The 22,653-nt window shown below is 42.1% G+C and overlaps 2 protein-coding genes across 2 annotated transcripts; one reads left to right on the forward strand and one right to left on the reverse strand.

Annotated features, from left to right (window-relative positions):
• Positions 1-4,527: 4,527 nt before the first annotated feature.
• Positions 4,528-11,623, forward strand: LOC137094848 (dispanin subfamily A member 2b-like). The gene is made up of 2 exons (XM_067460763.1): positions 4,528-4,824; positions 11,462-11,623. Exons 1-2 carry the CDS (start codon positions 4,528-4,530, stop codon positions 11,621-11,623), a joined length of 459 nt encoding a protein of 152 aa, XP_067316864.1.
• Positions 11,624-16,408: 4,785 nt separating this feature from the next.
• Positions 16,409-21,357, reverse strand: LOC137094849 (transmembrane protein 91-like). Its single transcript, XM_067460764.1, has 2 exons — positions 21,037-21,357; positions 16,409-16,585 (listed from the first exon to the last, which is right to left on the reverse strand). Exons 1-2 carry the CDS (start codon positions 21,355-21,357, stop codon positions 16,409-16,411), a joined length of 498 nt encoding a protein of 165 aa, XP_067316865.1.
• Between the last annotated feature and the right edge of the window lie 1,296 nt (positions 21,358-22,653).

The raw sequence follows: 22,653 nt of genomic DNA on the forward strand, positions 1-22,653 counted from the left end.
AACAGGAGGGAAAGAGGCAAGGGGAGAAGCTTACAATGTAGTTTTCAGTTCCTCTCTAGTAAATGTTAGTGCAGCAACCAGTAGTTTGTTGTCTGTGGTTACTTTTCTGAGCATTGGCCTTAGTTTTGGTGACTGTTTTATTTTTGCTCCATGTGTTTTCTCTAGCTTGACATTGCTGTGGCTGAATGCTATTATTATTATTATTATTATTATTATTATTATTATTATTATTATTTGAAATACAAGAAGATGAGTCCACAGCAGACAAGATCACTCTGCTGGCTGTTGTATTGGATCATACGTCAAACACTTCTCAAGTGTCTAGGACTGTGTGATGTGTCAGTGAATAATTTGTGCAGATCCCAGTAAGGTGGCCTTCTGCAGCTGGCAGATGGTAATTTTGTCAGTGCCGATTGTGTTTAAGTGCAGGCCAAGGTCTTTAGGCACTGCACCCAGTGGGCCGATCATCCCTGGGGCCACCTTTACTGGCTTGTGCCAGAGTCTTTGCAATTATTATTATTATTATTATTATTATTATTATTATTAGATACATAACAAGATTGATACACAGCAAAAGATCACTATGCTTGCTTTTGTATTCAATCACATGTCAGACACTTTCCAAGTATCTAGGACTCTGTGATGTATCGGTGAATGATGAGTGCAGATCCGAGTAGCGTGGCCTTTTGCAACTGACAGATGGTAATTTTGTCAGCAACAATTGTTTTTAAGTGCTGGCCAAGGTCTTTAGGCACTGCATCCAGTGTGCCAATCACCACTGGGACCACCTTGACTGGCTTGTGCCAGAATCCTTGCAGTTCTGTCTTTAAATCCTCATATTGTGTAAGCTTTTCCAGTTGCTTCTTGTCAATTCTGCTGTCACCTGGAATTGCAACATCGACGATGCGTAATTTGGTTTTTTCCCATGATCGTGAAGTAAGGAGGATTGTGCTTCAAAATTCTGTCAGCTTGTTTTCTATTGCCCTGCAGACTAGGACTCAGAACAATAGCTTCAAACTACAAGAAAGAGATCCCACCTGAATATTAGGAAGAACTTCCCGACTGTGAGAGCTGCAATATGTCTAAAACTTCAGGAATCTCTGCAACATCTGGGCATGCGTGGAAACAAAATAAAAGCAGTGGAACTCTCTGCCCTGGAGTGTGGTGGAGGCTCCTTCTTTAGAAGCTTTTAAACAGAGGCTGGGTAGCCATCTGCTGGGGGTGCTTTGAATGTGATTTTCCTGCTTCTTGGCAGGGGCTTGGACTGCATGGCCCACTCTATGATTCCAACTCTATGATTCTATGATTCTAAGTCCTAGAGTATTTGACGTGTTCATTTTGTGGAACTTTTTCAGGGTTGTGATCCCACCAGTTTTTTTGTCACAGGCAGGTGGCATTTTTTGCACAAGTTCCAGTGGATCATCTGAGCAACAGTATTATGCCTTTGCTTATAGTCCGTCTGCTCAATCTTCTTGCAGCAGCTGATTATGTGATCCATTGTTTCTACTTTCCAACATTAGTACCAAAAGGATTACAGATCAGTTTTAGTCAACTTTAGATTTGGTTTGGTTATCTGAGGTGCTGATTCAGAAAATTGCATTGGATGGACCACATCAGCTCTAGTTTCTGATACAGAACATGCCATCCAGAAGCCACCATCTGCTTACTCACAGACAACCATATTTAATAATCTAGAGCTAATGTGGTAGTAGTTATCTTTTGTGGGTAGTCAGCTTCTCCCCTCCCAACATCTCAGTTGCCTTGGAACTATAAGAGGGTTTCACGAGACCAGTTGCTCTCATTGCTGCATGGTTTTGAAGCAATGGTGTAGTAATGGTGAGGCCATGGGCCATATTTTCATTCTTGTGGACCACTGGTGATCCATGGGGCACAGCTTAGGAACCACTCACCTAAATACTGGACTATCAGCCGAGCTGTCTGCTGGACAGCACCTTCTGCAATGGAGTCAGCCAAAGGCAGCCTGATCCTGGCTTCTTTTGGGTTTCTTTTTATTCTCCCTCACTCCCACACACCTAATTAGTTGGCCAATTGAAATAAACTACAATTGAGGTGTGCTGTAGCTATTATCCAATTGAAATTAATAATAGAGATAGTGGATGTCTTCTTCTTGTGAAGTGTGCTTCCTGAGTGCCATCATGCAGGTATTTACCTGTTTACATTCAAAAGTATCTGTTTCCTTCTCAGGCTGACATGAAAGATGCAGCCAGATTTTCACTGACTTTCACACACTTGATACTAAACTTGATCTTAGCCAAAAGCCCAAAAGCTAATTTCCTGTATTAGATAATACTGGATTAAATTCTTTGCTTTAGCATTTGAGTTTGGCTAATATTTTCAGACAATAAAAAACGGTTAGCCTCACCTCGCTTATGTATTATTTCTCACTAACAACTTAAATAATGTTGGAAATAGCAACTTTCCAAGCCTCCACTAACTGTTTGCAAATGTGTATAATTGTTAACCTAAATTGTACGTACACTTTGGTTTGCCAGTTTGAGTGTACACACAGGACTCCATTTTGTATTCATTTTGCATCAGACCTCAGTGGAGGTGGATGCATGTTGCCTTTTGGACTTTAGTAGAGTAATATGCTTTTAGATTTCAATGGAGGTGGATGCAGTTTGTCTATTTTCAGACTTCAGTGAGTACAGCTATACTTAAAGACTATGGACAATTGATTATCATACCCTGTGCATGTAACACAGAGAAGAAACTACATCTTTTCTAACAGAACTCTAATAAGAAATGTGCCTGCATGCTGAATATATACAGGAAGTTTATTAGTAAACCTGAGATGTTATTTTTAAAGAATGCTGGGGAAAATGGAAGGAAAAAGGAAGAGGGGTCGACCAAGGGCAAGATTGATGGATGGGATCCTTGAAGTGACTGGATTGACCTTGAAGGAGCTGAGGGTGGTGATGGCCGACAGGGAGCTCTGGCATGGGCTGGTCCATGAGGTCACAGAGAGTCGGAAACGAGTGAATGAATGAACAACAACAAACTTTGTTTTTGTTTCATGAGTGTATGTTTTAAACTAAAAGGGGTAATATTATGAAAGCTGGGTCCGGAAGCTCTGAGCGTTATGCTGTTTCTGCTTCACTCCTTCAGAAGCGCTGTTTGTGCAATGCAGAACGGAACACAGATATTATAGAAGGAATGTAAGAGTTCTTTAATGGTAAAACCCTTACCCGAACCATTACCCTAAACCTTAACATAACCCTAAGCCTAACCCTTAACCCTAATCCTAACCTTAACCCAAACCCTAACCCTTACCTAAAACGTACCCTAACCCTAACCCCTAATCCTTACCTAAAACATACCCATACCTTAACCCCTAACCCTAATCCTAACCTTACCCTACCCCTAACCCTAAACCTTACCCTAAACCTTACCCTAACCCTCCCCTCCTTTCTATCCTTCCACCAAATGCAACTACGAAGTATATTCCTGCCCTCAGTGTGCCGCTCTCCCTTTCCCTTATTCACAACCGCCGTTGCAGAATGTACTTAACACTCAGAGCTTCCAGACCCAGCTATCATACTATCATCTTAAAAGGATTCAAGGAAGTGTATATCTTTTGGGCAATTGCAACCCCAAATTCTAATTCAAACAAACAACCATCCTCTGCTAAGCAATATATTTTTGTAGTGGCATGTCTTTATCCTTGGCAGTTTAAAGACATGGTCCATCAGTTTAACAGCTGAGTTACCTGTGTGCCATTACATGAATGCTTATGAATATCACTTGTTCAAAGAGTTGACTTCTAACAAGATCATGCTTTTCTTGATTAGTGGTTTTCAAAAGGTGGTCATCACATGTTCAGGGAGATTCACATTTACATCTTTTTTTACCTTTTCAATAAGGTTATGGTGCAATTATTTTCAATAGGTTATGGAATTTCCAATAAATAATTAATTTGGTTCATCCATTTGTGTCCCAGTTTTCAGTTGTGAAGTGCAGGAGGGTAAGTAACAATACCTTTGGATCTATCAATGCTTTCCAGTCCAAAATCTGAATTGTGTATAACAATATACACCCCATCTTCAACCATACAATGATGAAGGCAGAGTTTATTACTGTGTACATGTCAGTATCCATTGTGTTTCTTATTATGGTGAGAACAAGTGAAATATAATTCTTACCTTGACTTACCTTGCCAGAATCAACATGCTTGGTAATTCATTGCCCAAGTCTTTCTTTCTCTGGGCTAACAGAAAGGGAAGCTGCCTTCTTTGAGTGGTGGAAGAACTCACGAGAGACACGTGATCCAAACAAACAAAGCAGCAGGAATATAGAACTTCTGGACAAATAAATTATAAAAGAACAATTTGGACAAAGTCCACAAGGAGAGGATGTCAAAGAACAGAGAAAATGCAGATGGGCCACTGGGAAAAGAGAACAAGTGTCACACATGCCCATAAAAGAAGAATGTGGGCAACTGGAAACGGATTTGAGGCTGTACTTGCAACATTGTAAGGCAGGAGGACATCAGAGCAGACCAGTACCATGAACAAATCTAAATATTATAAGCTTGAAGACAACGAGTCTCCCACTTACGAAGAGATTGAGCCACTGAAACATCATGCTGGTCTACAAGATCCTATGGGCTATGGGGCCACTACTCCAATACCACCTGGATATCGGCCTAATTATGACACACCTGGAGCAAGATCCAATCAAACTCCAGAGCTTCCATCTCCCCTCCAAGGAGATGAAGAACCTGATCACCTGTGTTACTCTATTTTCACCATGCTTTGCTGTTGTTTTCCTTTGGGAGCTGTTGCCTTGGTTTTCTCCATACAGGTGAGCATGTGTATGAAGTGGGTGGGGGGATGACTATTTATTTATCATGTCATCAGCAACCATACCATTGTGTTACAATTCTAACAGAACAAAACAAACACACAGATTAAAAAGAAAAAGAAAAAAAAGGAAAAAAACCACACAGATTTTGCAAATTTGGTAGTTGGTTAAATGTCCTTTGACCAGTATCTGGTCACTTGGAGTGCCTCTGGTGTTGCCGCAAGAAGGTCCTCCATCGTGCATGTAGCAGGGCTCAGGGGCATGACTGAAGCCTACTTAAAGCAACTATTTTTAGCCAACTACAGGTTGATGATGTTTGGATTTTACTTCCAGAAATATTCAAAGGAAATATGGAATGATGGGTGTCTTTTCTAGCCAAATTGTAAAAGATAATAATAATATAATATAATAATAATCTTTATTTATACCCCACCAGCATCTCCCCAAAAGGGACTCGGGGCGGCTAACATGAGGCCAAGCCCAAAAATAGTACAGCAAAATAAGATAGAAAACAACAGAAAATTAAACACAACAAAATACATAATGTAACAAAATAAAATAAACAGTGCAAAATAACATAATAAAAATCAAATGCAATTGATTTCAATATATCTTTAGGTGGCTCCTCTGGCATAGCAGTGAAGATATGTAAAAATGAAAAAGGGAATAAAGATGACCCACATGATTAATAGAATGTCTAGGTAAAGGTTAAGGTTTTCCCCTGACATTAAGCCCAGTTGTATCCGACTCTGGGGGTTAGTGCTCATCTCCATTTCTAAGCTGAAGAGCTGGTGTTGTCCGTAGACACCTCCAAGGTCATGTGGCCAGCAGGACTGCATGGAGTGCCATTACCTTCCCGCCAGGGCAGTACCTTTTGATCACATTTGCATGTTTTCAAACTGCTAGGTTGGCAGAAGCTGAGCTTCCCCTGGGCAACGTCCCTGCAGATGGCCAATTCCCTCACACCAGAAGCGATTTCTGGTCTCTTCTCGGAAATTTCAAAGGTCACTTCTGACACATTTTTTTTTAAAAAAATCATTGTGATAATATTTTATTTTGCACCATGGTGTCACAAAAAAAAAAACCTATTCAAAACCCTCTTCCATGTTGCCAAATAATGAAGTTTGAAGTGCATTACCTGGCAGTACAGAACATTCCAAAAAGATTGTTCTCAACTTTTCTTGTTCTTTTTACTGATTTTGATCTTTTCAGTCAGGTACTAATTTGGGATAAGCTTGATAACACCAATATCTGTTACCAATTTCTTTGGTTATGACCAAAATAGCTGCTATTATTACTCTAGGGTGCAATGGGATCCAAACAAAACCGACCAGCATTTATGGTGAAGGAAACAAAAAGGGTGTTTGCTCTTTTAAAAACAAACTTTCAGTGCATCAAGTGAGGGCAGAAACCTAATGGCGTTAGTGTGATGGCTCTGTCCACATACACACAATATTTTTAAATCAACAGCAAGGATGTCATTCTAGTAGAAAATAAATACATTTTGGAAATGTTCCAAAATGTTAGTAGGATTCTTACATGTCTTGAAGCTGTGAGAGTTAATGGGGGCAATTTCCTTCCTAAATGATTGGATTGGTGATGCCAATCAATCACTCTGGTTTCTGACAGTCATACTAGTTCCGTTTCCAAATGCACACCTGCCCAAGACTTGGTAGAAATTGTGAATAAATACAGGTAATATGACAAACAACTAGATAAGAAAGAAAGAAAGAAAGAAAGAAAGAAAGAAAGAAAGAAAGAAAGAAAGAAAAGAAAGAAAGGGAGAGAGAGAAAAAGAGAGAAAAGCAAAGCCAAACAGTGTGTTTGTCCCAGTGCATTTATCCATCCCTCGCAATGTGGAAGAGGAAAGCATTTTCCACTCTTATTGTCTAGTTGACAATGCAGCTTCCTTTTTCTTGTGCTGTGAAAACACAAATACATTTTTCTGTGCGCATTCAAAAGAAGACCTACAAGCCACACCGTTGCCAAAGCATACAAGAAGCTCGGCCTGTCACTGAACATTGAGAAAACCAAAGTGCTCTTCCACCAGCCAATCCATCTAAATGCCGGAAATATAGCTTAATGGTATAACATTAGAAAATGTTGACCATTTCTGCTCCCTTGGCAGCCACTTCTCCACAAAAGTCAACACTGACACTGAAATACAACACCGCCTGAGCTCTACGAGTGCAGCATTTTTCTGAATGAATTACAGAGTGTTTGAAGACTGGGACATCCGTAGGGATACTATGGTGCTTGTTTATAAAGCTATTGTCCTCCCAACCCTGCCCTATGCCTGCAAAATGTGGACTATTTACAGACGTCGCATGGAACGATTCCATCAGCGTTGCCTCCGAAAAAGCCTGCAAATCTCTTGGGAAGACACGTGGACAATTGTCAGTGTGCTGGAAGAAGCAAAGACCACCAGCATTGAAGTGATGGTCCTCCACCATCAATTCCACTGGACTGGCCACGTTGTCCGAATGCCCGATCACCATCTCTCAAAGCAGTTAGTCTCAAGACCGGAAAAGAGATTTAAAGATGGGCTCAAAGCCAACCTTAAAAACTGCGGAATAGACACTGAGAACTGGGAAGCCCTGGCCCTTGAGTGCTCCAGTTGGAAGTCAGCTGTGACCAGCAGTGCTGTAGAATTTGAAGAGGCACGAATGGAGGGCAAAAGAGAGAAATCTGCAAAGAGGAAGGCCGAGACCACCTTCCACCTGGAAACCAATGCCCTCACTGCTGAAGAACATTCAGGTCAAGAATAGGGCTCCATAGTCACCTATGTACCCACTGCCAGGACACCGCACGTGGAGGACAATCTTAATCATGCAACGAGGGATCGCCTAAGTAAGTAACATTTTTCTGACCACAACAGACTGCAGATTGGATACTTCTACACCCCATCAGTTCCAGTCCAGCATGCCTTCCTCATCCCACTGCACTTTCCATGCTATAAACAGTTCTGTTCTTTCACACAAAGATGTAATATTTGTGTACAAAACAACATAGGTTTAAGAGCAAGGGCTGAAATCATCCATTCATTTCTTCCAATGAGATCTTGGAATCAGCTGTGTAATTTGGGTCTGAATGCACAGATTCTGTTTTCATCAACTGTACCCCAATATTAATTGCCTTCATCAGGATGTCTACGCCCCACACCACTGGAGAAATTATACTATTTAGCTGGTGTTGCATGACCTGACATCCGCTGGGAAGTAGCAGCCAATAGTGAAAGAACCCAGGCAGAGACATCTTCGGCCGATCCTCTGTTCGGATATCAGCCAAAGCCTTAAATCAAGAAATAGGTTCCTTTGAGTCTACTTTGGAGTTTTTGGGGACCTTAAAATACCTTCTTTTGATGTGAATCCTAAGTTTTGGAGACTTTTGAGTTTTTGGACTGATACCTTCCAAAGCCACATACACAACCACCATCCAAGTTTAAGTTTTGGAGACTTTTGAGGTTTTGGAGTGACCCCTTCCAAAGCCAGAAACCACCATCTAAGTTTTCCCAGATACACAACCCCCATCTAAGTTTGAGTACTAAGTTTTGGAGACTTTAGAGTTTTTGGAGTGACACTTTCCAAAGCCCAGATACACAACCACCATATAAGTTTTGGAGCTTGTCAGTGTCACTCCATGATATGGGAATATAGATCCAGCCCAATGAAAAAGACAGTATTGTTCGGCTTCCCTTCAAGTTTAATTTGGGGGGGGGGGGCTTTGCAAGAAGATGATGAAGAAGAGAGTCCAACTTGAACATTCTGAAGTCTGGGAAAAGTTTGGCAAATGGGGAAAACTCCTTTTGTGTGTCTAATGAATTGCAAAGAGTTCTTGGTTTTGTGCGTTTCAATAAAAGTTGGTTTCAAGTATCCTAAAAAAAAAAGAAGAAGAAATAGCTTCCTAAGATCTACAGAGATACTTGCAGGAACACCTCAGCAACTGAGAGTCCAAAAGTGGTAGGCTAAAATCCAGTATCTCAATCAGTGGCTGAGACCGGATGAGAAACTCCCTCCTGGGCACATCGAAGTGTGGATGACCTGGAAGGCTCTGAACAGGCTGTGCTCTGGCACAAGGCGCAGAGCTAACCTTAAGAAATGAGGCTACAAAGTGGAGTCCACAACATGCAAGTGCAGAGGGCGACGACTTCGGCTCTAGACCCTTGCCCATCCTGGTTAATTAAATCGGCCAGGGAGGGGTTGGTTGATTGGTTTGGGTTGATCATTAATGCATTGCTGGAGCAAGGGATTTTCCCATCTAATTTGAAACAGGCTGTGGTCCACCCACTCCTCAAAAAGGCTTCCCTTGACTCCACGGTGCTGAACAATTACAGACCGATCTCCAACCTCCCTTTTTTTGGGTAAGGTGCTGGAGCGGGTGGTCGCCTCCCAGCTTCAGGGCTTTTTGGATGACATCAACTACCTGGATCAGTCACAGTCTGGTTTCAGGCCTGGTCACGGCACCGAGACAGCCTTGGTCGCCTTGGTGGATGACCTCCGTAGAGAACTGGACAGGGGGAGTGTGACTCTGTTGGTTCTCTTGGACATCTCAGCGGCTTTTGATACCATCGATCATGGTATCCTTCTGGGTCGTCTCTCTGGGATGGGTCTCGGGGGCACGGTTCTGTCGTGGCTCCGGTCCTTCCTGGAGGGACAAACCCAGATGGTGAAGCTGGGAGACGCCTGCTCGGACCCCTGGCCTTTGACCTGTGGGGTCCCGCAAGACTCTATTCTGCCTCCCATGCTTTTTAACATCTACATGAAACCGCTGGGCGAGGTCATCCGGGGTTTTGGAGTCGGGTGCCATCTTTACGCAGATGACACACAACTCTACTACTCTTTTCCACCTAATTCCAAGGAGGCCTCTCGGGTGCTGGACGAGTGCCTGGCCGCTGTGTCTATCTGGATGAGGAGGAACAAGCTGAAGATCAATCCCGACAAGACAGAGGTCCTCCTGGTCGATCGCAAGCCAGATCGGGGTATAGGGTGGCAACCTGTGCTGGACGGGGTTACACTCCCCCTGAAGCCACAGGTCTGCAGTTTGGGAGTCCTCTTGGATTCATCACTCACACTTGAGGCTCAGGCGTCGGCGGTGTCCGGGAGGGCTTTTGCACAATGACTTGTGCGCCAGCTGCGACCGTACCTCGCGAAGGCTGATCTGGCCAGGGTGGGCCATGCCTTGGTCACCTCTAGATTGGATTACTGCAATGCGCTCTACTTGGGGCTGCCCTTGAAAACGGCTCATAAATTCCAACTGGTCCAACGGGCAGCGGCCAGGATGTTAACCGGGGCTCCTTACAGAGAGAGGTCAACCCTCCTGTTCAAGGAGCTTCACTGGCTGCCGTTTATCTCCCGAGCCCAATTTAAGGTGCAGGTGCTTACCTACAAAGCCCTAAACGGTTTGGGACCACCCTACCTGCGTGACCGCATCTCCATCTTCGAACCCACGCGCTCACTTCGGTCATCTGGAGAGGCCCTGCTCGTGATCCCACCTGTGTCGCAAGTGTGCTTGGTGGGGACTCGAGACAGGGCCTTTTCTGTGGTGCCCCCCCGACTCTGGAACGCCCTCCCAAAAGATCTAAGACAGGCCCCTACACTGGCAGTCTTCAGAAAGAACTTGAAGACCTGGCTGTCCCGATGTGCCTTCCCAGATTAGGAATCTCCATTACCAAGTCCCAGAAGCACTTTAGTAGAACTAAGACTGCTGCACACCGCACACTGCATTTACTTTATGATCCTACATACCTCCTGCCATATCAGCACTTTTAATCTTGTACCCTTTACTCTGGCTCGGCCCAGTTTTATAGTGTCCCGATGTTATTGTTTATTGTTGTTGTTTATACTGCTTAATCTGTTTTAATTTTAATTTTAATTTTGCTTTAGATGTTCATTGTTGTGTTTTGAGGCCTTGGCCCATGTAAGCCGCATCGAGTCCTTCGGGAGATGCTAGCGGAGTACAAATAAAGTTATAATAATAATAATAATAATAATAATAATAATAATAATAGAAGAGCAAACCACAGACTACCTACTACAATGCAACCTGAGCTCTGCCACATGCACAATGGAGGACCTTCTCACAGCAACACCAGAGGCACTCCCAAGTGGCCAGCTTCTGGTCAAAGGACATTTAGTATAATGCCAAGTTCTTTTTTAACTTTGTTTCTAAATGAATTTTAACTGTACCCTCAACTCGGCTTCTGACACAATAAATAAATAAATTGCCTTCATGGAGGCACAGTGAGGTATGACAGGTGTGTCAGCTGGGAAAGAAAGGCTCCCCTCTTGTGTTTTGTGAGTGTGTCCCATACCCAAGTTTCCCTTGACAGCCAGCATAGGGGCACCTTATGGCAGCTTGTGGCTTCGAAGTCAGTTGAGCAGTGGATCCACTTTGTGTTCTGTTGAGGTTCAGTGGATGAAGCCCATCACCCAAATAGGTTCAGAAACATGTAAAAAAAATTTTTTCCAGTTTAAACTAGCATCCAAGGCAGATCCATCTATCATAAACCTGGAAGTCATCAGAAATTGGGGCAAGCTGTTTCACAACCTCCTACTTCTACAAACAGATAATCTCCAGTTGCCTCTGTTCCCCTCTACCCCTGCACTAATCCATCATCTACTTTTTTCTTTCTGTGTAGACTCGACAAGCCAACCTCCGTGGAGACAATGAAGCTGCTGGACAACACTCCAGAACTGCACGCATCTTGGCCGATTTAGCCCTTGGGACGGGGGCTGTATACATAATTGTGTATGTTGGCATAATCGTGCTTTATGCTAATCTGAAACGTATTGGCCAGTGAAGATACACTATATAATTGCAACTCTCCGTGTCCCCCAATACACAGAGAAGTCCCACTTTGTCATGTTGTCATTTTTGAATAAATAATGAGATGTACTGCAGGGCTGGTTTATGGGTGAGTGCTCATGTAAATATTTGACATGGTGATCAGCAAGTGAACATGTTGCATTTGAGGCAAGTTCTCGTGATCTGATTGTTTAACTTAGAAAGAAAAAAGATACGCAACTGCGCTTTCATGCCCAGTGGGGAACATGTGTGTTCCAGCCCTACAATACAGAAATAGTATTGTCAAAGGCTTTCATGGCCGGAATCACTGGGTTGTTGTAGGTTTTTTTTGGGCTATATGGCCATGTTCTAGAGGCATTTTCTCCTGATGTGTCGTGGCTCAGGTTACAAAGATTGTCTTTCACAGCAAATGAGGTGTTTTGCCTGCTCTATGGCAAGCATCCTAAGAGGTAGTGAGGTTTGTTGGAACTAGGAAAATGAGTTTATATATCTGTGGAATGACCAGGGTTGGGCAAAGAACTCTTGTCTGTTGGAGCTAGGTGTGAATGTTTCAACTGACTACCTTGATTAGCATTTGATGGCCTGGCAGTTGTTTGGTGTGGCTTGTTAGTGCCTGGAGCAATCTTTTGTTGAGAGGCGATTAGAAGTCTCTGATTGTTTCCTTTCTGTTGTTTTGCTGTTGTAATTTCAGAGTTTTTAAATACTGGGAGCCAGATTTTGTTCATTTTCAAGCTTTACAAACTAACACCATTATAGTGCATATAGCCAAGCTCCATGGCCTCCTTCAAAACTTCTGTAACTGCATCCTGCATTCTGCCACTGGACTGCAGTATTTTCACATCAACATTTTGTGTTTGTTGTTATCTTCTGAACATGATCAATGAATGATATGGGTTTTGATATTGTATCTTGGGTTATTTAACAATATGCCAAGGAGTAGTGACCATTTATACAGTTTTACAATTACAAACAGCCCTTTGAAGACAATCATAATGCCAATGTGGTCCTTGATAAAAATGAGTTTGACATCCCTGATCTAGTGGAATTTCATCAGAAGGACTGAGGAGAAAATGGGGGAAAGCAGGGATAGCAGAGGGAACTGTCTTAACCTATTCCCTCCTGTCTTTTCCCATTTTGAGGGATGGACAGTCATCCCATGTCCTTACTCATATTTCCCCCATCTTTTCCCCACTTTCTACTGTCTGGAAGCCGTTTGGAGTCAGAATTGAAGCTGGACTTCAAGCTGCATTTACATGAGCTGCAGAAACCGAGCCCCATGAATTCCCACCAGAAGTGACCTCATGTCATGTCATGGCCTCTGTGGGGCTCCTAAGCGCATGGAGACGGAGCCTGAAGCCCATGGGATGAAGTCCCATAGCAATAGAGCATACATATTTTTTTTCTGCCCAAAAGGATCACATGCTCCAGCAAGCCAATTGTTCTGTTACATACTCTCCAAATTCTAGCCAAATTATTGCCATTCCCTTGACTGCTCAACAATGGTTGCTAAGTCTGCATTTAGAAAAAAAAGAGCAGACCCATTCTCTACATTGCACTATCTGACCACTTGCATCCAACTCAGTCCTTCTTTCCTTTCACCCACAGACATACCTGTATAGAGTGCACCAAAGTTGCAATACCCAGGTGAAGGCAACAAAGCATGGTGAAGATGGAGTAGCCCATGTAATTAAGCACACTGGTGGATTGTGACTGTCTGTGGAAGCTGGAGGGCTGGACCCTTGTAGGAGCCTGATCCAGAGGGGCCATAGAGATATTGTTACTGTGATGGCAAAGCATCTTTTGCTGATCCTTAGGCTTCATAAAACAGATCTCTGTGTTTCTCTGCTTAAGAAATTCCTTTGATTTGAATTGTGGTCAGGAAAACATATTTGGGTTTCACATCCCAGGAAAAAAGAACGAGGAAGTGAGAGGTGCAAAGCTGATACAGATGTCTTGACAATGAAGGTGTTCCCATCCCTTGGTCTTACATGGGACCTAAGAGCTCTCTGTCATTTGCCCTGTTGTCAGCCAGGGTGTTAAGTTGCTGAGGGAAAGGGAAGATTATTATAGTTTTATATTTATTTATATCTCACCTTTTCACTCTAAAATCAGAACTAAAGTAGCTAAAGAAGGGAGGGGGAGAGGATGCTACGTGACCTGTTTTCCTCATTTCTGAAGTATTGCGGCCTCTGAGTCAAATCCCTCAAACCACATCTTCCATCATCATTGTTGGCCCAAACTTGGTTATTTTACATTGATTCCTAGTAAAGCTAATCACTAGGTTTGAACTACAGTTTTTAACCAGAGGGTTTTTACTAATCACACTTTGGGTTTTGATTTGATGCATCTTCAAATCAACTCTGATTTATGGCAACACCTCCCCACGCAAATATTTTCATGGAAATATTTATTTAGAAGACCTTTGACATTGCTTTCCTTATAGACAGAGAGTATGTGACTTGTCCAAGGTCATCCAGACATACATTGCATGCATCTACTAGGACTGCAATTTTGTAGACACTTTGGTTGCGTGTGTCATTGACATTTGTGCAAATTAGAGGTAGCAAAAGGAACACATGTGAGAATTGAGGTATCCAGCAACGTGGGCACCCAATGCCATGGGAATGGAGGTGCATGGTCAGATATGAATGTCAATAAAAACAGAAAGGCTGTTTCAATATGGGCATGTATGGCTGGAACTAACAATCTCCCTGCAGCTTTGGCAGTTGGTTGTCATATGACTAACCATAAATCACTATGACGAACAAATAGTTGAACTAATGCCTTATTCTGATGTGGTTATATGCTGGACATCCCATGAGGCTTTCCAAACTGATTTCAGTTTAGAGTAAAATAGATGTGTGTGGCAGTAAGAGTGTTAAATGTAGTTAGGATACTGCACAGTGGAGCTGTGATAGGGCCTCCATACAGAGGTGAAAGGAAAGTCGAAATGTGTACTGTTGTACCCCAGCCAGAATTCACCTTGCACTCAACGCCAGCCAGGAATCCAAAAGGAATGGTAAAATAGTTTATTGAGAAAAGTACATATAAAAAGGAAAAGTTGCTATAAGAAATAAGAAAGGCAAAATTCAATAGGTAATGGGAAAAAATAGTAAACAAGTAAAAGGCTGTATTGTCGAAGACTTTCATGGCTGGAATCACTTAGTTCTTGTGGGTTTTTTCGGGCTATATGGCCATGTTCTAGAGGCATTTCTCCTGACGTTTCGCCTGCATCTATGGCAAGCATCCTCAGAGGTGACCTCACCTCTGAGGATGCTTGCCATAGATGCAGGCGAAATGTCAGGAGAAATGCCTCTAGAACATGGCCATATAGCCCGAAAAAACCCACAAGAACTGAAGTAATAGGCTAATCGAAACCAACAATAGGGGAAAACACCCCAAAGGCAATAATCAAAACAGTTCAAATCTGTTCCATAAAACAAGGCACACGAAAACTGGAATCAAAACATGAGCACAATCCAGGAAAACAAGAATCAAAACATGAACATGAATTCAAAAGCAAGACTATAGAAACTTCTTAAAACATGAATTCAAATGCCCAAGATCTTAGACTCAAAACATGAACTGGAAACATGGCTCAAGATCCTCACTTTGTAGCGTTGCTTGATCTAAAGGGAAAAATTCTCTGATTTGAGGTCCACAAGCCATGAAGTCATGCCTGTGACCTTACCTGCCTTGCCTATGAGATTTCTCACAGTCTCTGTGACTTTCTTAATTTGCTTGCTTCTTCCCTAATATGAAGACTAAGATTTCTGCTAACGGCAGGTGTGTTATCAGGTGACCTTTCTCACCCACCCAACTCCTTATCTGGGGTTGCTATGAGACATCTAGGGAAAAGCCATCTCCCTGTCTGTTGGATTCTGAGGCAACTGTGATGCAGCAGGAATGGCAGCAGCAGTGAGTGCCTGGGGCAAGCCGGGCAATTAGGGAGGCTTCCTTTGCAAGGAAATAAACATTACAAGGGAAGAGAGAGACAGAGGGCGAGCCACTGGGAGCCACCCAAGTGATGCTTAATTGGGGTGAAGGTACACAAGAGGCTACCATTGCACTTTTTCTCCTTGTGTGAGGAACTTGCCTTTTCCAGGGCCCTGATCCCCAAGAAGGAAGGAAGGAAGGATGGATGGATGGAAGGAAGGAAGGAAGGAAGCGAAGAAGGACTTCAAGAAAGTGAGGAAAGAAAGATGTAAAGGGAGGGAGGAAGGAATGATGCAAGGGAGGGAATGGGGCTTGGAGATAGGAGGCCAGTGAAGATTTGAACAGATGCTGCAATTGACCCCTGGGCCAGACTGTGAACATTCCTGCTCTAAACCATCTCATCATGTGAAGATAAATCCTGACTTTTGATTACTGTCAGCATTAAGACAAATAAAATCGACTTTCTCAGTGAATGCATAGACCAGTGTTTCCTGTAGGACTTTCATTACCAGTCCTTAATTTTAATTTAGTTTAATTTGGGATAATTCCGTATTGTAGAGCTGTTTCGTACATGACACCTTCTGACACAGGTGAGACATTGCCTATATTTTTATTTCTAAGTTGAGCATTCAGATCAAGAGATGTTGCCAGAAATGCCAACTCTTTGTAGATTATACATCCCCTTGCTAATCTTTTCGTAAAATATTCCCACATACATCAGTCTAGTTTTGTAGCACATCCCATTATTGGATAATTAATAAAAATGGCAAGTAGAAAAGTTTCTGCAGGTTGAAGGACTAGAAGAGCTGGATATGCTTCAGGTTTTGGTCATGCAGTGCAACCTTCATTGGCCAGTAGGTGGTTGTTGATTATGTATCTTATTAGCCATGATCATTACTAAGACAATGTACACAATTATAAATACAAGCCCCACCCCAAGCGCTGTGTTGGCCAAGATGAGTGCAAGCCTGCTGTTTCGTTGACCAGCTGCAATGTCTCCACGTTGGTAGGCCTCTCGGGTCTAGAGAGAAAGAGATTAGGTGATGAATTAATGTGTGTGTATATATATGTGTGTGTGTTAGAGAAAGACAGTGTGTGAGAGAGGAATGCAACTGAAAAATACAGTATTTCTGTGCAGACATAGATCTACAAGTTTGCTTGAAATATGTCAAACATTCTTCTCATTAACAGTATTACAGTACAACTTTCCCAATTCCATTTTGAAGTAAGGTAGAGCAAAGTGCAGTTTGTAGGCCACATGCTATCTCTAAACTTTATTTTTAAGTGTACTGACCCCCCCCCCCCCGGTCAATCTCCAAGAGTCCTCAAAGCCCTCATTTTTTGCTTTTATTTTTTGCTTTTGTTGCATATTTTGAAGGTTTTACAGTTTTGGGGCAAAAGGACAAGCAAATTGCATCAGTTTCACACCTGTCAAGTGTCAACTTCAAACTAGATGGAGTCCCACAAACATGCAAAACATATTCCATAACCTCAAAACACCCCAAATATATCCCCCATTGTCCTTCACAAAATGGCAACAAGAAATGGCACAAGATTGTTTCTGGTTGTCATTTTGGATAGATTTTGATCAAGATGTTAGGTTGAGGTTGTGTAGTAAAAATCACTGCACCACCCTATGCTGGTTGCACTACTTCATCTTTGTAGAGCAGTGGTTCCCAACCTTTTTTTGCCCAGGGACCACTTGGCCAGGGACCACTCTCCAATGTTAGTACCAAAAGGATTACAAATCAGTTTTTGGTCAACTTTAGATTTGGTTTGGTTATTTGGGGTACTGATTTAGAAAATTGCATTGGATGGACCACATCAGCTCTAGCTTCTGATACAGAACATATGCCATCCAGGAGTCGCCATCTGCTCACCCACAGAAAACCGTATCTAATAAGCCTTGGCTCTATAAGATGGTTTCATGAGACCAGTTGCTCTTGTTGCAACTGTGTAGTAACAGTGAGGCCACAGACCATATTTTAGTTCTTGTGGACCACTGGTGGTCCATGGACCACAGGTTTAGAACCACTGTTGTAGAGGATTGCAACTATGCACAGTTTATCACTAGTCTTATGTTATGCTGAAACACATTCCTGTTGTACAAACATGTATGGAGACAAAAATGCTTGCAGACTAAATTAGTTTTTAAAAGGACTTTGAAGAAAAAACACATAAATTGGGGTTTTCACAGAGCACTAGGTAGCTATGGAAAGTTAGATTAATCATATATTTACCTTTTCTGTAAGAAAGCGGGAAGTCACCTTTTATAAAAAATATGTTCTTAGTATACGCGTTAGTATATATGTTAGTTTGTTAAATATATACTTTGTATATATTTTGTGAAAGATCTATGTGTTTTGTTAGGTGTGCCTCTGTGGGATGTGTTTGTAATGTATTCAAAGTAAAAAAACAAACAAACATTAAAAATTGTAAAATATGAACACTGTAATGACTACGGATATATTTGTAAAGACTACTGCTGAAAATTAAGGAAGTACCAGAACAGAATTATAGCTGAAGATCAAGAGGATTGATATAAACTTACATAACTTACTTGTGTACTCAAACATATGGGGAGGAGGAGGGTTAGCATTCTATCTAAATTTGACTCAGCTCATGGACACTTACCTTCATCCTGATGGCCTATTGTTAACTGTATGATATGTTTTAAATGTGTTAATTACTTCTGACCATTATTAGAGTCGTCAAAGGCTTTCATGGCCAGAATCACTGGGTTGTTGTAGGTTTTTTTTCGGGTTATATGGCCATGTTCTGGAGGCATTTTCTCCTGACGTTTCACCTGCATCTATAGCAAGCATCCTCAGAGGTAGTGAGGTCTGTTGGAACTAGGAAAATGGGTTTATATATCTGTGGAATGACCAGGGTAGGACAAAGAACTCTTGTCTGCTGGAGCTAGGTTTGAATGTTTCAACTGACCACCTTGATTGGCATTTGATGGCCTGGCAGTGCCTGGGGCAATATTTTGTTGAGAGGTGATTAGATGTCCCTGATTGTTTTCCCTCTGTTGTTTTGCTGTTGTAATTTTAGAGTTTTTTTTAATGCTGGTAGTCAGATTTTGTTCATTTTCATGGTTTCCTCCTTTCTGTTGAAATTGTCCACATGTTTGTGGATTTCAACGGCTTCTCAAATCTGGCTGCCAGTATAGCCATATAAATATTGTATATAAGCCATATAAATATTTCATATAAATAGCCATATAAATATTTTCACTTCTACTATAGGAACGTGATTAAGAAAAATAAATTTCCAGTTATTACAAGTCCCAGAATCCCTGTCTACTGAGACCCAGAATCCCTGTCTATTGAGAGAGCTTTGCTTGCCAACAGCTGCTGCTGATAGGAAAAAATAATTGCCTGTGCTCAGACACAAGCAGATCTACTCCCACGAAATTCTTTCTGCCTTGGATAAGCAAGCTTACAGATAGGTAAAATTACAGCTCAGGGTCAAACATTCAACAAAAACATGAATATGCTATAATGGTAGAAACAGAACAACCAATCAGAAGTTGCTTACGTGTTGTTTTTACAAGTTTGATATAAAACCATTGTTAAGTACGCCACAAAGGTGTGAATGGTCTTTGTTCTTTGACCAGGATGGTCAAGAGGCTATTCATCTCATGTTGATCAACTTGAAATAAAGCCTTGTTGGAAAACCTCATCGGAATCTCATTTCCTCCCTTGCCTTCTGGGCCTGTCACCATAAATTCCCAGTCTCTAACACTACTATTTTGTCTCCAGTTCTTATGTATATTTCATATACTTTTGCCCCACTGTGTATTGTCAAAGGCTATGTATTGTCAAAGGCTTTCATGGCCAGAATCACTGGGTGGTTATGTGTTTTCTGGGCTGCATGACCATGTTCCAGTAGCATTCTCTCCTGATGTTTCACCTGCATCTATGGCAGGCATCCCCAGAGATTGTGAGGTCTGGGTTGTTGTAGGTTTTTCGGGCTATATATAGCCATATTCTAGAGGCATTTTCTCTTGACGTTTCACCTGCATCTATGGCAAGCATCCTCAGAGGTTGTGAGGTCTGTTGGAACTAGGAAAATTGGGCTTATATATATCTGTGGAATGACAAAGAACTCTTGTCTGTTGGAGCTAGATGTGAATGTTTCAACAGACCACCTTGATTAGCATTTGACGGCCTGGCAGTTTTTTTTTGGTGTGGCTTGTTATTGCCTGGGGGAATCTTTTGTTGAGAGGTGATTAGCTGTCCCTGATTGTTTCCTCTCTGTTGCTTTGCTGTTGTAATTTTAGAGTTTTTTTAAATACTGGTAGCCAGATTTAATACTGGTAGCCAGATTTAATGCTGGTAGCCAGATTTTGAGGTCTGTTGGAAACTAAACAAGTAAGGTTTATATATCTGTGGAATGTCCAGGGTGGGAGAAAGAACTTTTGTCTGTTGAAGGTAGATGTGAAAGTAACAATTGGCCACCTTGATTAGTATTTAATGGCCTAGCAGTTTTCAAGGTCTGGCTTCTTACTGACTGGGGGAATCATTTGTTGTGAGGTGATTAGTTGGCCCTGATTATTTCTTGTCTGGATTTCCCCAGTTTTGAGTGTTGTTCTTTATTTACTGTTATAATTCTAGGGTTTAAATAGATCTAGGCAAAATGTCAGGAGAGAATGCTTCTGGAACATGGCCATATAGCCCAGAAAACACACAACGACCCTAAGTATAGGTTTTTAATTGATCCATTAATTATCTTTTTGCAATAACGTGATACAAAATAAAGCACTGTACCAATGCTGAATGGTTGTTATGAAAATTTGCCAGCTCTTCATTTATGAATTTTATAGGTTTTTTTCCCAGTTGTACATTTTATAGAGAAGATGCCACATCCCAGAGACTGGTTGCTCCATTATGGTGTAGGTCACCTTTATTTCCCTTTTAAGGATATCCAGCCTAAAAATAATTTCCTTGGGATGTCTGCATCTGTTGTTGTTGTTGTTGTTGTTGTTGTTGTTATTATTATTATTATTTTGATTGAATGGGCACTAACCATTCCATATTGTCTTTGAATGTTTCTGAAAGTAAAATTGAGACACTGCTTTAGTGTTCTAAAAGCAGTTATATTAAGAGGCCTTCAGAAAAAGAAATGGAATAGGCTTCCTCTGTGTTGCATGATCCCACCCTCTCTCGCTCGGCTTCATACACATTGTCCCCTGTGATGCAATGGGTTAAACTCTTGTGCCAGCAGGACTGAAGACCAACAGGTCAGAGGTTCGAATCCGGGGAGAGTGTGGATGAGCTCCCTCTGTCAGCTCCAGCTCCCCATGAGGGGACATGAGAGAAGTCTCCCACAAGGATGGTAAAACATCAAAACATCCTGGCGTCCCCTGGGCAACATCCTTGCAGAGGGCCAATTCTCTCACATCAGAAGTGACTTGCAGTTTCTCAAGTTGCTCCTGACATGAAAATAAAATAAAATACAAATGCTCACCTGTATGGAGAAAACCAAGGCAGCAATTCCTAGGGGGAGGCAACAGCAAAGCATGGTGAAAATAGAGTAGCACAGGTGATCAGGTTCTTCGACGGGAAGCTGAAAGTTTGGAGTTCGGGTGGCTCCTGCTCCCATAATGCCATAATTAGGCTGGTTCGTATATGGTGTTTGAGGAGTTGTCCCATAGCCCTTAGTGGCCCGTCGCCCAGCATGATCGTCCAGTGGTTCAGTCTCTTTGTGGGGTTCTCTTTCCGAGGAGGTGAGCAGATTCTGAGTGGCAGCCTCATCGTCCTCAAGCTTCTGATATTTAGGGTTGCTCATGGTGCTGGATTGCTATCCTTTCCTCCTTTCCTCCTTTTAGAACAACCTCTCTACTCTCCACACTCCTTCTTTCTCCTCTTAGCTATAACTCCTGTTTTCCTTTCTACCCTTACTTTACTCTTCCTGTGGCTTCTTATTTTTGTCTCATCTCCCAGCCCTGATGCTTCTCTGCTTAAAGAATCCTCCGATCCCTCAAGCTGTTGAAGACAACATGGTCCCTCTGGCTCTCAATGCTAGAGAAAGAAGCACTAGGCAATGAGTAACCCAGGCTTGTCCTGTTGATTCTGGTAAAGCGGCAATATTTTTTCAAATTTTATTATCCTCACTCTTATCCTGGGATTGAGAGAAAGGCACGCACACATGTAAATCATAATCACCTTCTCCCTACTGACAACAGGAACAAACAAAAGACCAGAACGCAGATCATAAGCATACAGTAATTTACTGGAAATGTGAATTATGAGAATTATAAAATAAGAGCTGTTCCATGTCTCTTCTTTCTCACGCACAGGCACTCCTTCCTTGGTCTGGTGTGAGCCACGTTTTAAAAAACGTAAACATAAAATTGGAAAGGGCAAACATCTTCCCAGAACACAGGCAAATCTCCTCTAGTGAAAAGTGTTTCTCAATTGGGGGGTTGCGAGTGGAGTTTCAGAAAGGTTTCCGAAGACCATCAGAAAACACATATTTCTGATGATCTTAGGAACCCCTTTGGCAGAGAAGGTTGAGCATCTTTTTGCCTGTCCTTCTCTTCCTTTTTGGAAACAGATGGCAAGTCCTCCCAACAAAAGCCCTCCTCCTGCTGTGATTGGCTGGCCTCTCACCCAAGGGGAGGGATGTTTCTGAGACCCCAAGTGGGGAGGGGAGAGCAGGCGTGCTTGGCATATGGGAGCGTGGTGCACATGCACAGATGAGGGAGGGCGCACAAGGCTGGAGGGAGGCTTATGACTAGGCCTGGGTAACAACGGAAAAATTTGTTTCTAAACTCATTTCATTTTTAGGGGATCCATTTCATTTCGTTTTTTAAAAGAATTCCGAATTTTTCTTTAATTTTTTTTTGTTATTTACGAAATTTCGTAAATTTCGAATTGATTCGTTAATGGCAGATGCGATTGCGGAATACACTAAAAAAACCTCCAAATGGGACAGGGGGAACTTCTGAAGCTTCCCTCTCCCTCTGTTGTTGACTTTTGGTGTGATAATTTATTGTTTTTATCACTGATAAAACAAACAACAACTATAAAACTTGCACCAGACATACGGAAATAATAACAAAACAATTTCGAAATAATTTTG

This window comes from Anolis sagrei, chromosome X (assembly GCF_037176765.1).
Source record: "Anolis sagrei isolate rAnoSag1 chromosome X, rAnoSag1.mat, whole genome shotgun sequence".
Classification (NCBI taxonomy): domain Eukaryota; kingdom Metazoa; phylum Chordata; class Lepidosauria; order Squamata; family Dactyloidae; genus Anolis; species Anolis sagrei.